Raw genomic sequence first — 12,508 nt, 5'->3', positions numbered from 1 at the left:
GGGGGAGGGGACGAGCTGTCACGAGCAGACCGTGTCAGTCGAAGCGCTGCAAGTTTGGATAAGGTTTCTTGTTCATACCGGACGACCCAAAAACGACAACCCGCCACTGGAGATGAAGGCGAAGTCGTCTTCCGACAAGATCTCTGCGGCGGCGGTGTTCCAGTCGCCGGTGCGGGTCCAGATGTCTGAGAAGGCGGTGATGAAGGATTGGGCTTCGGGGAGGGTGACGCGGCGGCAGTCGTCGTCGGTTTGGCGAGGGAGGGGGTGGAGGGTGGCGGCGTGGATTAGGGGGAGGGTAGCGAGCAGAAGGAACTTCATGGCTGCTTGAGGGATGGAATCGCTTGGTTTGGTCGTTGGCTGGTATGTTTTTGAGGTGCTTGTGCTTGTGCTGCTCATCACGAGGGAGGGAGACCTCGACCTCTTTTATGTATTCCCATCACATCACTTCTCCCTCTCCCATCCCATCCCATCCTCCTTCCCTCTCTTCATTTCATCATCCGCCCTTGCTCACCTCCACCCAAACGCCATCTCGACACAGACATCTCCCTCCCAAACTCCTGCCTTTCCTGATCAAAATCACCCTTTTCACCCGGGATCTAGCAGCAAGCCCATCAACGGCGCCAGATTCGAATCGAGCGCATAGCACCCAAGGCTGAACGATACTCAAGCCTTTCAATCGATCTGGTGCCTATTCGAATGAAACGAGCAGAGATCGAAACACCGCCCGTGCGAGGCTTCTTCTTTGTGTGATGGCTGGTGCTACGTAAAGACTCGAAGTCGATGAGAAGTAGATGATCCGGTCTGTGACAGGCACTCTCTGCAGTGTCACCAAGGCTTCATCGATTTTCGATCGGAGGTCATGGAAAAAGTTGGCGAGTTCCCCAGTCCAGGACCGCCGACATGGCCAGCTTCTTTGCCTCAACCTCGATCAAAGGGATAAGAGTCGCACAGCAGAATCAATAAACCTTCGTATTACAATCAATCCTAATAAACTCCCTCATCATGGGTCTGGATCTGGATATCTCTTTCTTGCGCCATCACTCGGCGGCAATGCTGTACAATCAATCAATCTTTCTCTCGTAAATTCGTAAAGCCCCGTGAAAAGTCGTGCCGCTAAGAAATCTCAAAAATGCATGCCATGCACTCGTTCAAGAGCGCGCTGCTCCAGCCTCTCTCAGAAACCTCACCGCATCTTCGGGGCTGTAGCCTATGAAGACCGGTCCATTAAACACAATCTGCGGTCTGCTGTGTTTGTCTTCCTCCTTGTCCTTTTCCTCCGTGGGCTTCGATTGCGGTTCCACCTTCGGCACCGTAGGCTCACGTTGCACAGGTTTCGGTTGCTCCGGTTGACCCTCAGCCTCCTTCTTCGCCGGCCTCGAGATCCCCATCGCCTTGAGCGCCTCATGATCGAACGGACATTTGCCTTTTGGCTTCTCAGCCTGCGGTACCTCGGCTTGCTGTAGTGGAACATCCGGCTCTGCAGGTCCGGCAATAACTGCCGGCTTCGAACTCGTCTGGCTGGCCTCGCCGTCCATGTCCAGGTATTTCGCAGGTACAGGAATGCCCCAGGGCCGACTGGGAGACTCTCCGACGCGGATGTCTCGAAGCGGTCGTTCGAAATGTGGCAACCGTTCATCATCTTGCTCTTCAGCATCCGCTCCAGGGGCTTGAGCAGAGACGCTACTCGCCCACTTGCGCACTTTCGCATCGTCGAGCACATCTTCGGGATGTTCGTCTTCGACTACTTCGTCAGGCTCTTCAGGTAGCATGTCTTTGTGCTTCTGCCCAAGCCCTTGGATCATCGAGACGAGATTACCGTATTTGGCGTCCAATTGCTTGATCTGCTCTTCATTGCTCTGATATCTCATCACACAGACTTCGTGGCTTCGTGGTAGTTCGTGTTTGTGTTTCTCGAAATACGTCGCGACCTCCTCGGGCGAATGCTGGTCAAGGAAGCGAATGGGACATACACCCACGTCGGCATTGTCAACAGTGGGCTTTTCACTTGGTGTCGGCTCCTTTGGTGTGGACGGCTTGGGCTCAGAGTGAGGCGACTCGGCATCGTGGTCGGATAATCCGCATATCTCGGCCTTGATAGGATCCACGAAGCTGCCTTTCCTACTCTGTCGTCTCGACAAGCTTTCCTTCCCATTCACCCGACTCGCGTTACTGATAGGCGTGCTCGCTGCGACACTGCCATGAGCGCCGATGCTATTACTCTGGTTATACCTGCTCAACACGCTGGCCGCATGCGAGCTCAAATTCTTCTTGCTCGCCATGCTGGCAAACGGACAGCCCAGTTTACTCGGCTTTCCTTCGACCGTGAAGTCTTGTTCCAGGGGTGATTCCGATATCGAAGGCATCAACGAGCTTCCAATGTCTAGTCGATCTGCCGAAGGTCCTCCCCAAATCTTGACCCCCTGCCCAACGTTATCTGACAAGCCATGCCGCAAGCCATTCGCAGCAGCGATAGCCGTCCTGACCACATCCGCCGCCTCTTTCGATTGTCTATCCGTGCTTCTTTCTAACATCTCAGTAGCAGTCGCCGGCGCAGTTGGATCTTCTTCTTGTAGCGAAGAAAGGCTCAAGGGCGGCGTTGAAGTCTGTCCAGCTTCGAACAGTTTCGCGAGTTCGTTGTACTGCAAGTCATGCGTTAGTAAAACCATATCCAGACCCGGCTTCATCCCTCAATACAAGCAGTATAGACCAAACAATCAGAGTCAATTTGAATTATCTCCCATCACCACCCAAAAAGGCAGCTGCAGATCTAGAGCTAATAACTTCTCATCATACGAAAACCACACACAGCCAACACTATAACCATAAAGAAGAATGTTGATCTTACCTGCTCCCTTGCCGTCACCAACTTCCTTTCCAGCGCCACATGGCTCCCGAACAGCTTCTGATACTCCTCCTGCAAGGCCTCGAAACCCGCCGTCAGCTGGCGTACCAGCTTGTCCATCTCGCCGACGTCCATGGGTGTGTGCTGTCTCGTCACTCGTGTATGTAGGTGGTGCTTTGGGTGGTGTGTGAACGACCGGTGGTATGATGAGTGTCGAGGGTGATTGTTAATCAAGCTGCGATCCTGGTCGCCTCCGCCTAGCTCGTCACGCGCATCGTCTGGAAGCTGGCTGCCTGCTTGTTCGCACTTGGCGTTTCGCAGACGGTCCTTTTCTGGTGTACGGGGACGGCGGCCAGCGCGCGAGAGGTATGGATTGTGGTGGTGAGGGTAGTGTTGATGAGAGAAGAAGACTGGCGTCACGCTGCAGAAATGAAAGAAAGCGCAGGGGTCCAGCCCGTGCACGCGAAGGATCCGAAATCGGCTTGCCGAGACAACGACTGCACGTGGACAACGACAGTTCTCTATTATTGACTACTCTTGCGAATGCTTCGACGAAGAATCCGAAATCGAATCCGCGAACCATACAGACGCACACGCCGAATCCTCACGTCCACGCAATTCCCAACTTCCCACCAATTCGCACTGGTGCTCTCCTAATCGTTTGCCCTTGTTGCAAGGCCAGCAGTACACGAATGTATCTCGGTTGTTCGCCATAATCCCTTCCCTCCACTCATGCCCATTCTGTGGCTTGTCTCTCGAGAAGCCCAGGGATATGTCGTTAACGATGTCGACTCGCGATTTCTCGAGTAAAAGTTGCCAGGTCATGGCGTTGGCCCACCCGTTGCCACTCCAGGTGTCGCCGTCTTGCTCTGCTACGAAGCTGGGGATCCGGCCGATGGAATGTTCTGCGAGCCAGAATGTTTGTCGATGCTACCTGTGGCATGTTTCAGTGATTAAAGCCATGTCAAGTTGCATAGTCGACTCACCCAAACATCCTGGTCAGTCTCCTGCCAATCCTGCGTGCCTCTGGGTATGAGACCTTGCCCTTCGGCCATGGCTCGTTTACGAAGAAACTCTCTCCCTCATATTGCCCCGACAACGTCATCGTGAAGTGCCACAGTCCACCGTACAGTTTTTCCGACTCAATGCCAGTCATCTCGAACGCATGTACAAGCTCCTTCCACTCGATGTCGCCAGGCCTTGTGCTGTCCGAAGGAATCCAGTAAATGGTATGAAAGACCTTAAGAGCTCTCGCATCGACGGCGAAAGTCTGTCCGAGATACTTGTGGATCGGGGGCGGTCTCTGTTAGCGCGTTAGCACCTGCCATCTGTGACCGGCATCGAAGCATGTCGTCTGATTCAAATGATGTAGCCCAGTGGTTAAGAAGTGAGATTTTTGGGTACTTCGTAAGACACTTCTCCAGCAATGACTCTGGCTGGGAAAACACGTACCTGCGATTTGATCGCACATTCGACAACATCATCATCAGTCTGCCGAATCTTGAAAATCATCTCATCCTCGTGGCGGATCAGGCCATTCCAACGCTTCATGATCCGCACGGCTCTGTCAAAGGCCGGCGTCCTGAAGCTATTCCTCTCCAAGTTGAATTTAGGAGAATAGTCAATCTCATCGAAAACCTGGTCGAATGCGCTCCAGAACTTGTCCAGGTTGATCTCAGCCGTCTCCAAAGCTTCGATCGTCTCGTCGGAATAACGTTCCGCGATCGGATAGGTGAAGTTGCTGGTGTCCGGAAGCACCATTTTGTAAAGGCCGATCGTCATCATACTGACTTCAAGCGTCGAAGAGTACGAATCAAAGTCTTCTCCGCCGAACAATTTCACGGGCGCAGGTTGGTCAGTCTCCACATATGCCATGGCCCGATACCACGGCAGGTCGGCTTGTAGCTGTCGGAAAGCCTCTTGAACGACGCAGACTTTCCCAATAACTTCAGCAACCAGCGGCGTTAACAAAGCCTTGGTAGAGTGATCGCTTTGCAAAAGTCGCTCCAGGTCGTCCAAGCAGTCCATGGATCTCGTGTCGATGGTTGTGTCCTCCATTTGCATCGTTCCCCTTATTAGGCTCCGGACTTCAATCACCGAGCCTTGCAAATCGCCGCTGATTTTGGGTATTAACTTGCCGTTGTCTTGCCTGAGGGTCTGCCCTCTGCCAGGAGGTGATGCCATGAACAGGTGCGCGAGATGCGGCGCGAGGTGTGTATACAGGTCAACCAGCCGGTCCTCGAAATGTTTCAGTGTCTCGATGTACGTTCTATTGGCTTCAGTCGACGGAGGCGCGTGGGGGTCAACATTCTGATGTAAGTCCTGCAGTTGGTTGATAAGGTTGAGCAAGTGATCGTAATGCGTGAGTTCTTTGATAGGTCCCTCGACCATTTCGGCCACAACTGCAGCCCAGACAATTGGTCGCATCTTGTCCTTCTTGTCTTCATAATTGCGTCCCTGTCGATCTTGGACATGTTCTTCGCGATGGTCGAAACGGCTCTGCAGCTGCGCTGCGAAATACCCAGGGTCCTGTTTTCACGTCAATACTTCGAACAGACTTCAAGAATAGATGTGCATATGGAAACTTTCGAAGAGGAGATTTGCGTCTGATGGATAGAAAGCAACATCCGTAAGATAGGTGGATGACAGTGCTTCTAGATGGACTTGCCTCTCGTAATAGCCAGACATGGTCACGGGCTTGAACATAAGCGGCCCGAAAGAGTCTTTCCAGACGGACGAAGTCGGTAACCTCTGGACATCTGTAAGGCTGGTCCGCAACCTTCGCTTGGAGCATCGAAGCACTGGTCAAGCGATCGACGTCTGGCTGCAAAGGTGCAAGCTCTGAGTTCAACGCAGAGGCCTGGGTATCCGAACTTGAATCTGGAGGCGAATTGCGAAGAAGTGCATCTGTGAGACACAACAAATCTTGACCGATCTGATGCTGCAGCTCCAGGATGAAGAGTCCTTCCGCGCCGTCGTAGCATTCGGCCCATTCGTGGGGTCTCGGAAAGTCCTTGAGTTCTTCGATGCAAAGAATGCCGTATCTGGCAGGGAATTCATTGGCAGAAAGGAGGACCTTGACATCTTCCAGCCAGCTTGGACCCATAAGTACCGTCTCTGGCGGGTATCGAACCGAGATTAGGTCTGCATGAGCGAAGACATGAGGCTCGTTCCGGGCGCGGGCATTCAAGAGCAGAAGTAAGTTCTTGGGCCTTGAAAGGTCCTCCAGGTTCGACATGGGCCAGAAGACGCTGCGAAAACACCTTGTGGTCATTTCTTCACGGGCCAAGATCCCGAGTGCAATGTCGTTGACCGGACGATGTTTTTCTGGGAGGCTGGGAAGATTCTCACTCAGCATCTTTTTGCGCTTGGCGACGGTCATTTTTGACCAGCGTTTTCGTATGTGGCCTTCATAACATTGGACCACTTCGCGAAGGGCAGTCCAACTACCCACGATGGAGAATATACGCGACCGAATGATCTGGCGCACCTCATCAGGGGTGCATTTACACCTGAGTTTCAAGTCGTTCAAGGCCGGTGGTTCGATGATCGTCGTCAGATTCTGCTCCAAGAATTGCACGAGGCTGGCTTGCATATTGTGGTATTGCTTTGAGGCAGGAGTTTCGTGCGCAGTGCGGTCAACGGTGGAATGTGCGTGGCCAACATATTTGAGCACAGCTTTCTTTAGTTGCGGATGTAACCCGTCTTTGCCCTTATCGTCTTGAGCTACATTTTCCTGGCTGTCGTGTAGCTGCACGAGTGCCCGTGCTGCCTCGCGATCTTCCTGCGAATGGGCGCCGGTGTCAGGGGCGGGATTTTGATCAGAAGAGCTCATGTTGTCGGTACTGTCTTGCGAATCCATGAAGAACGATTGATCATGGAATCGGAATGGTTGGCGTCGTCATGAAACGCAATGTGCCGAAGAATAGCTGTTGTGAGATATGCTGTTGCGATGAAAGTGATGGAGTAGACAGAATGGAAAAGAACTATATCGAGAGGAGGTACTCATGTTGGCGGTGGAGGGCAAGGGCAAGAGCAGATGTCATTGCGAGAGCAGGAAGCTGCTGCTCACAAATACGTCCCAACTGCATGTTCGATCGACTCGAAGCTCTTCAGCAGGGCATCACCGACACGTGCTAGTCGCGCTAAGACTGTCGTGAGTGAATGAATGTTTCGGAGAGACGAGTGTGCATTTAGAGTTGAAGATCGAAGCTGAAGTGAAGTGAAACATTCACGCACCCCTGTCCTCATGACGCAGGGGTCCTTGGCGGGCCGCGAATTGTGGCTGAAGACGGCAGCAAGCCAGCAAGCACCGACTTGGCTGCAGTTGCGCTGGCGAGGACCAGCAAAGCAGGAAACGAAACACCTTCGCATTCACCCTCACACTCTCGCTCTTACACTTTGACCCCGACACCGCCACGCAACCCGCTCAGCTCTCAACCACCCCCCAAGACTCTCTTCCATTTGTACAGCCACTGCGCGACACGTGTGTTCGCCGTCATTCACTTCAACGCCCCAATGCCATTGCCTGGAGCTGGCTTATAATCCCAACGACCTACATACTCTCTTCCAACTAGACTACGACCTCCGATACAGAGAATACAATGGCCAACCGCAATGCTTCTCTCCGCCGCTGGCTCTTCGCCCTTCCACCTGTCGAATTCCTTCTCCAACAACTCCGCGAAACCGTTATTGGCGCTCTACGATGCGGCCCTATACCAGAACATGTCGCCTTTGTCATGGACGGCAACCGGCGATGGGCGCGCAAGTCAAAGGTGGAGACCGCGGAAGGACACAACATGGGCTTCGAAGCACTGGCAAGAATCCTAGAAGTTTGCTACAAGAGCGGCGTGCGCGTAGTGACAGTCTACGCTTTCTCGATTGAGAACTTCAAACGCAGCAGATACGAGGTGGACGGGTTGATGGATATGGCCAAGACGAAGCTGGTCCAACTTTCACAACACGGCGAGCTCTTAGATCGCTACGGCGCCTGCGTCAAGATCCTCGGGGACAAGAGCCTCATGCGAGAAGACGTGCAAGAACAAATGGAGCGCGCCGTCGAAATGACCAAACACAACGACTCGGCCGTCCTCAACGTCTGCTTCCCCTACACGGGCCGCGAAGAAATCTGCCACAGCGTGCAAGAAACCGTGCGCGAATTCAGCAAACCCGAAGAAACCAGCCAAAGACCACCGCTTAAGAGGCCCTTTAGCGAAACGCACATCCAGCGCAACATCCTCAGCCGCCAGCTCCCCGCCGTCGCCGAAGAAGACCAAACCACACCCCCCTCCCTCCTCAAAGACAACAATAAAGATAAAGACCCCCACTCCTCCGACGCCGACACCGCCTCCCTCTCCGAGCAAGACCTCGAAACCTCCTCGAGCCTCCAACCGCCCTCCTCACAAACCTCGCACTCCACCTCCCCGATCCTAAAACCCGCCCAAAAACGCCCCCAATCCCTTCTCCCCGACCCGGAAATCATCACCGCCGAAACCATCACGAAACACACCTACACCCCCGACGCCCCACCCCTGGACCTCCTCGTCCGCACATCGGGCGTGCAGAGATTATCCGACTTCATGCTCTGGCAATGCCACGAGAAGACGGAGATTCGCTTTCTGGATTGTCTCTGGCCCGAGTTTGATCTGTGGAATTTCTTGCCCGTGTTGTTGGAGTGGCAGTGGAGGCAGAAGAAGAATCTGGAGCAAGGGAGGGGAGGTGGTGGAAGTCTAAAGACGGCGTAGGGAGATCACTGGACGTTGCGTGTTGTATAGAACGTTGTTACTACTATTATGATAGATACCCTTCTGCTGTACTATTGCCCAGAAAAGTGAGACCTACTGGAACCTCAAAGAAACTCGAAAAGACTTTCTGCCATTTTTCAATCATTTCCGCATGATGAGACATGATATATCCTTGTGTATGCCGCCGTCTCGATATTATCCGCCACGCTATGCCATGCCATGCAAGATATCCTTCACCCAAAGCACTCATCATATGCAATACATGTATCCATCCTCATCCACACCACACCACACCATCCATCCATCCATCCATCCATCCACCCAAAAAGGGGGAGATGAATTAATCAAGCAATCCCCATCCTCCACCGATCAATAGCCGCCCTCTGCCCCGAATCCAAATTCGCCCCATCCAACCCCATACTCACATTCATCTGCTGCTGCGCCCCATACCCATACGTATTCCCCACGGCGCCCATGGGCCCCATCAGGGGATTATACGCCGCGGGAGACATCTGCGGGCCCGCGGCGCCCGTGAGCGCGTAGTACGCCGGGGCGTGCATCTGTTGCGGGGGCTGCATTTGCATCTGGCCGTACATGCCGGCGGTGGGGGAGGCGAAGTAGGGGTTTTGGGGTGCGGCGGCGGCGCCGGGGAACATGGGCATGCTGGTGGAGGTGGGGAGGCCGGTGTAGGCGCCGCTGACGAAGGCTCCGTTGGCGGGACGGCTGCGTTGGGCGCCGACGAGGCCGGATGTGATGTTGTGGCGGTTGTTTAGAGGGTCCATCATGGCCGAATTGTCCATTGGGGTCATGCCGTAGCCGCTGGTGTTGTAAGTGCCACCAGCGAAGGCACCATTTGCTGGTCTGCTGCGCTCTCCGCCGATGAGGCCGCCAGATACGTTAACGCTGGTGTTGGGACGAGCATCGACCAGTGGCTTTTCCAGGCCGTAGCTGGCAGAGCGCACATTCTGATTGAGTAGATCCTGGCGAGCTTTCATCTGCTGCTGGTTGGCAGTATGAAGCAAAGTACCTTGAGCAGCTTCCTGGTTCTTGCTCATCGCCCGTTGTCCGATCGGGTTCGCAGAGAGGAGGTTGGCCATGCTCTGGGACTGTCGAAGCGGTGGACGAGCAGGAGCCTGCTCACCAGAAGCCTCACGTTCCCGCTGAAGCCTGGCGCGTCGTTGTCCGAGCGTCTCTTCTTCATCAACGGCTAGCCCCTTCTTGGATCCCAATGATGCACGCTTGTCCTTGTCTTGCTCTTTGGCTTCGCCGTCTTTGATGTTGAGCTCGGGGAACTGATCAAGCACATCAGCCGTGAACGTGCTTTCCGGTCGCTCGCCGTCCTTTGGTGCCACGTTGGAGATGGCAGAATCCAGGGCATCCTTGGTCTTGAGTCTCCTGAGCCGCTGACCCAAAGTCTCCCCTGCGTCCTCTTCTTCTTTAGCCATCTCATCGGCATCAGGCTGGCCAGCGAGGTGCATCTGCGACATAGTATTGACAGCTTTCTTGAGCGGAACTGCACTAGGATTCAGTCTTGTCCTGCGGTTTGCGAGAGGTTCGTTGTCTTCCAGCTCGCGTCTCTCCATAAGTCCCAGAGGCCGGCTCCAGTCTCGACCATCTCCAAGTTTGCGATTGATCAAGCCATCCTTGCCTGGGAACAGTACACCGAGTGGTACATCCTCATCCATCTCGTCCTTGCGCGCTTCTTCCTCTGCACGCAGGGTTGGATCTTCCCAGGCAAGAGCAACACGTTGCTTCTGTCGCTTCTTCGCATTAATCTGCTCGACAGCATCAAGCTGCAGAAGAGTGCTGTGCATGCCGTCTGGGTAAGCCGTAGCCGCAGTGCGATTACGTGACTTGAGTTGAGCTTTGCGGACCTGAAGTTCTGCCAGCAGCGTGGTTGGCTGGGCATAGATCGGGTCTTCTTCCTCCGACTCGATATCCTCTTCGCCCTCACGTTCTTTGAAATCCTCCTCAATTTGCTGGGCCTCTGTCAAGACTTTACTGGTCATTATTGATGCAGGTCGAGATCCGCTGGCCACACGTTCCTCCTTCGGGCTGCTATTGACAACCTGGTCGATCAGGCCTCCAGACATCATCGTCTGGCGCCTCCGATCTGGCGTGGTGTCATCCTCTGGCATTCCGACCGACTTGTTCTCGGCTCTCTCCAATTCATCACCAAGGCTGTTGGCCCCCAAACTCATCTGGCTCTTTCTCTTCCTGAGCTTGTTACCACCTTCGTTGAAATCAAGCATGCTGCCACGGCTGACAGGCCTGGACTTCGGCTCTTCCTTCATCTCGCCATCCAGATCCGTGCTGTTTCTTCTGAAGAAATTGCCAATGCTGCTGCTCCGCCTCTTCTTGAGTTTCTTCTCTTTCTCCACGGAGTTGAGCGTAGTAGCCGTGCTCTTTCTTTGATGTGGCCTCTCAGGTGCGTATACGGTCTTGCGGACATCTCCGGCGTAGGGATGGTTTGTGAATGCGCTGACGGGGGCAGTAGTTGATGCTTGCAGGATGCTATCGAGTGTTGCCACTGCGGACTCAGACTTCACCTCTACGTCTTGGCCGATAGGTTGATGTTCAAAGAACACACTCGCCCGCAGTTGCGGCGGCATGTTCTGAGCATTGGCCATGCTCATGCGTTCGTTCAACATGCCGCGAGGGTGATCTTGTTGCGGAGCGGACCCTGAGCCAGATCGTTGACTCCTGACTTCAGGTTGGCCGCTTGTTCCATCCTCGCCGAAAATTGGGGGTATCCATGGTGCAGACTGCCTGGCTGCGGCAGGTAGCTCATTCAGCATTTCGGACCTTCTCTTGGCTTGCACGTGTGCGGCAGGCAGTTGTGATAATCGTTTGGGTAAATTGAGCATCCGTGGGACGGGAGCGGGATAGTACACCATGCTGTCTCTCGGAGGAGGTATGGTGTACGAATCTGGTCGAGCACGCGGTGTCTTGAGAATAGACGCAGCATTCATCAGGCTACCCGACGAGGTACGAGCAGAGACTCGCCTCAACTCATTTCCGTGATCATCCAACTCGACAAACTCTTCGCTGTCCGGGTCGAAATGGACGCCGTCGAAATCTTTGAAGGCAATCTGAGCCTCCTGGAAGGTGTCTGTGGAATGAGGCCGATCGGGTGTATCGTGCACTTCCAACGCATCATGCCTTTGCTCTTCGTAGTGATCAGGAGACGGCGTGTGTGGAATGGCTTGTAAACTCTCCTCAATCTGACCGGCGATCTGGTCGTACCGTCTCGAAAACGACGACTGCGACGCCTGTCTCGACATGTGCTGCTCTTGCGAGTATATCGACGCACTGCTAGGCGCAAGTGGCGAGTCCAAAGGCCTGCCTTCCTGGAGTGGTTCCACCATCTGTGCCAGTCTCGACGATTGCGTCCCAGAAGCGGCTCTGTTCATCGACGCCTGTGTCCACGAACTCCCCGAACGTACCGATCCCGTAGGCGATGTGATGAAACCCCCAGGCGAGTATCCACCCCAGCGAGCGTTGCTGTTGACGTCGACGATGGAAGTATTGTTGGCGTACGAACTGGTGCGACTCCTTCCACTGCCCATTCTCCGCGGCGGAGGAGGCACGACCACGCTGATGTCGCCCTTGTGGCTGCTCTGGATGGAGTTCTGGCGACTCATCTTGCGGATTTCCTCGCCAATGTCGCTGCCCCCCTGGGACAACTCCTCGGCGCTGCGTTCCAGTCGGTCGATATTGCGGGAGTAGGCAGGCTGGAATGCATCGAGCGAGCCTGGCGCAGGAGAACGGACTTCGCTGACACGACGCGGCACTGGCATGGCGGGCATGATTGGTTGCTCGGGTGCGGCTGCGCCGGCGGGCACGCGACTCGTGTTGGTGTCCATGTTCGCACCACGGCGAGGAGTGTGTCTTCTCTGTTATTGTTATTATTGTTCAGCTC

At 54.5% G+C, this 12,508-nt stretch overlaps 5 protein-coding genes across 5 annotated transcripts; 1 reads left to right on the top strand and 4 right to left on the bottom strand.

Moving 5' to 3' along the window:
- Positions 1-72: 72 nt before the first annotated feature.
- M409DRAFT_26284 (uncharacterized protein) lies at positions 73-396 on the bottom strand (the record flags this gene model as incomplete). Its single annotated transcript, XM_033808041.1, has 1 exon — positions 73-396. One exon carries the CDS (start codon positions 394-396, stop codon positions 73-75), a length of 324 nt encoding a protein of 107 aa, XP_033664129.1.
- A 752-nt stretch (positions 397-1,148) lies between these two features.
- Positions 1,149-2,977, bottom strand: M409DRAFT_26283 (uncharacterized protein; the record flags this gene model as incomplete). Its single annotated transcript, XM_033808040.1, has 2 exons — positions 1,149-2,639; positions 2,846-2,977. The coding sequence occupies 2 exons, from the start codon at positions 2,975-2,977 to the stop codon at positions 1,149-1,151; spliced, it is 1,623 nt and encodes a 540-aa protein (XP_033664128.1).
- A 396-nt stretch (positions 2,978-3,373) lies between these two features.
- M409DRAFT_26282 (uncharacterized protein) lies at positions 3,374-6,677 on the bottom strand (the record flags this gene model as incomplete). The annotated part of the gene is made up of 5 exons (XM_033808039.1): positions 3,374-3,772; positions 3,829-3,849; positions 3,909-4,145; positions 4,295-5,371; positions 5,580-6,677. The coding sequence occupies 5 exons, from the start codon at positions 6,675-6,677 to the stop codon at positions 3,374-3,376; spliced, it is 2,832 nt and encodes a 943-aa protein (XP_033664127.1).
- Positions 6,678-7,446: 769 nt separating this feature from the next.
- Positions 7,447-8,586, top strand: M409DRAFT_26281 (uncharacterized protein; the record flags this gene model as incomplete). Its single annotated transcript, XM_033808038.1, has 1 exon — positions 7,447-8,586. One exon carries the CDS (start codon positions 7,447-7,449, stop codon positions 8,584-8,586), a length of 1,140 nt encoding a protein of 379 aa, XP_033664126.1.
- Positions 8,587-8,930: 344 nt separating this feature from the next.
- On the bottom strand, positions 8,931-12,395 carry M409DRAFT_68545 (uncharacterized protein; the record flags this gene model as incomplete). Its single annotated transcript, XM_033817889.1, has 1 exon — positions 8,931-12,395. The coding sequence occupies one exon, from the start codon at positions 12,393-12,395 to the stop codon at positions 8,931-8,933; it is 3,465 nt and encodes a 1,154-aa protein (XP_033664125.1).
- Positions 12,396-12,508: the final 113 nt, after the last annotated feature.

Source organism: Zasmidium cellare (assembly GCF_010093935.1).
Source record: "Zasmidium cellare ATCC 36951 unplaced genomic scaffold M409scaffold_31, whole genome shotgun sequence".
Taxonomy (NCBI): Eukaryota; Fungi; Ascomycota; class Dothideomycetes; order Mycosphaerellales; family Mycosphaerellaceae; genus Zasmidium; species Zasmidium cellare.
The sequence above is the reverse complement of the archived record's forward strand: the minus strand, read 5'-3'. Positions and strand labels throughout refer to the sequence as shown.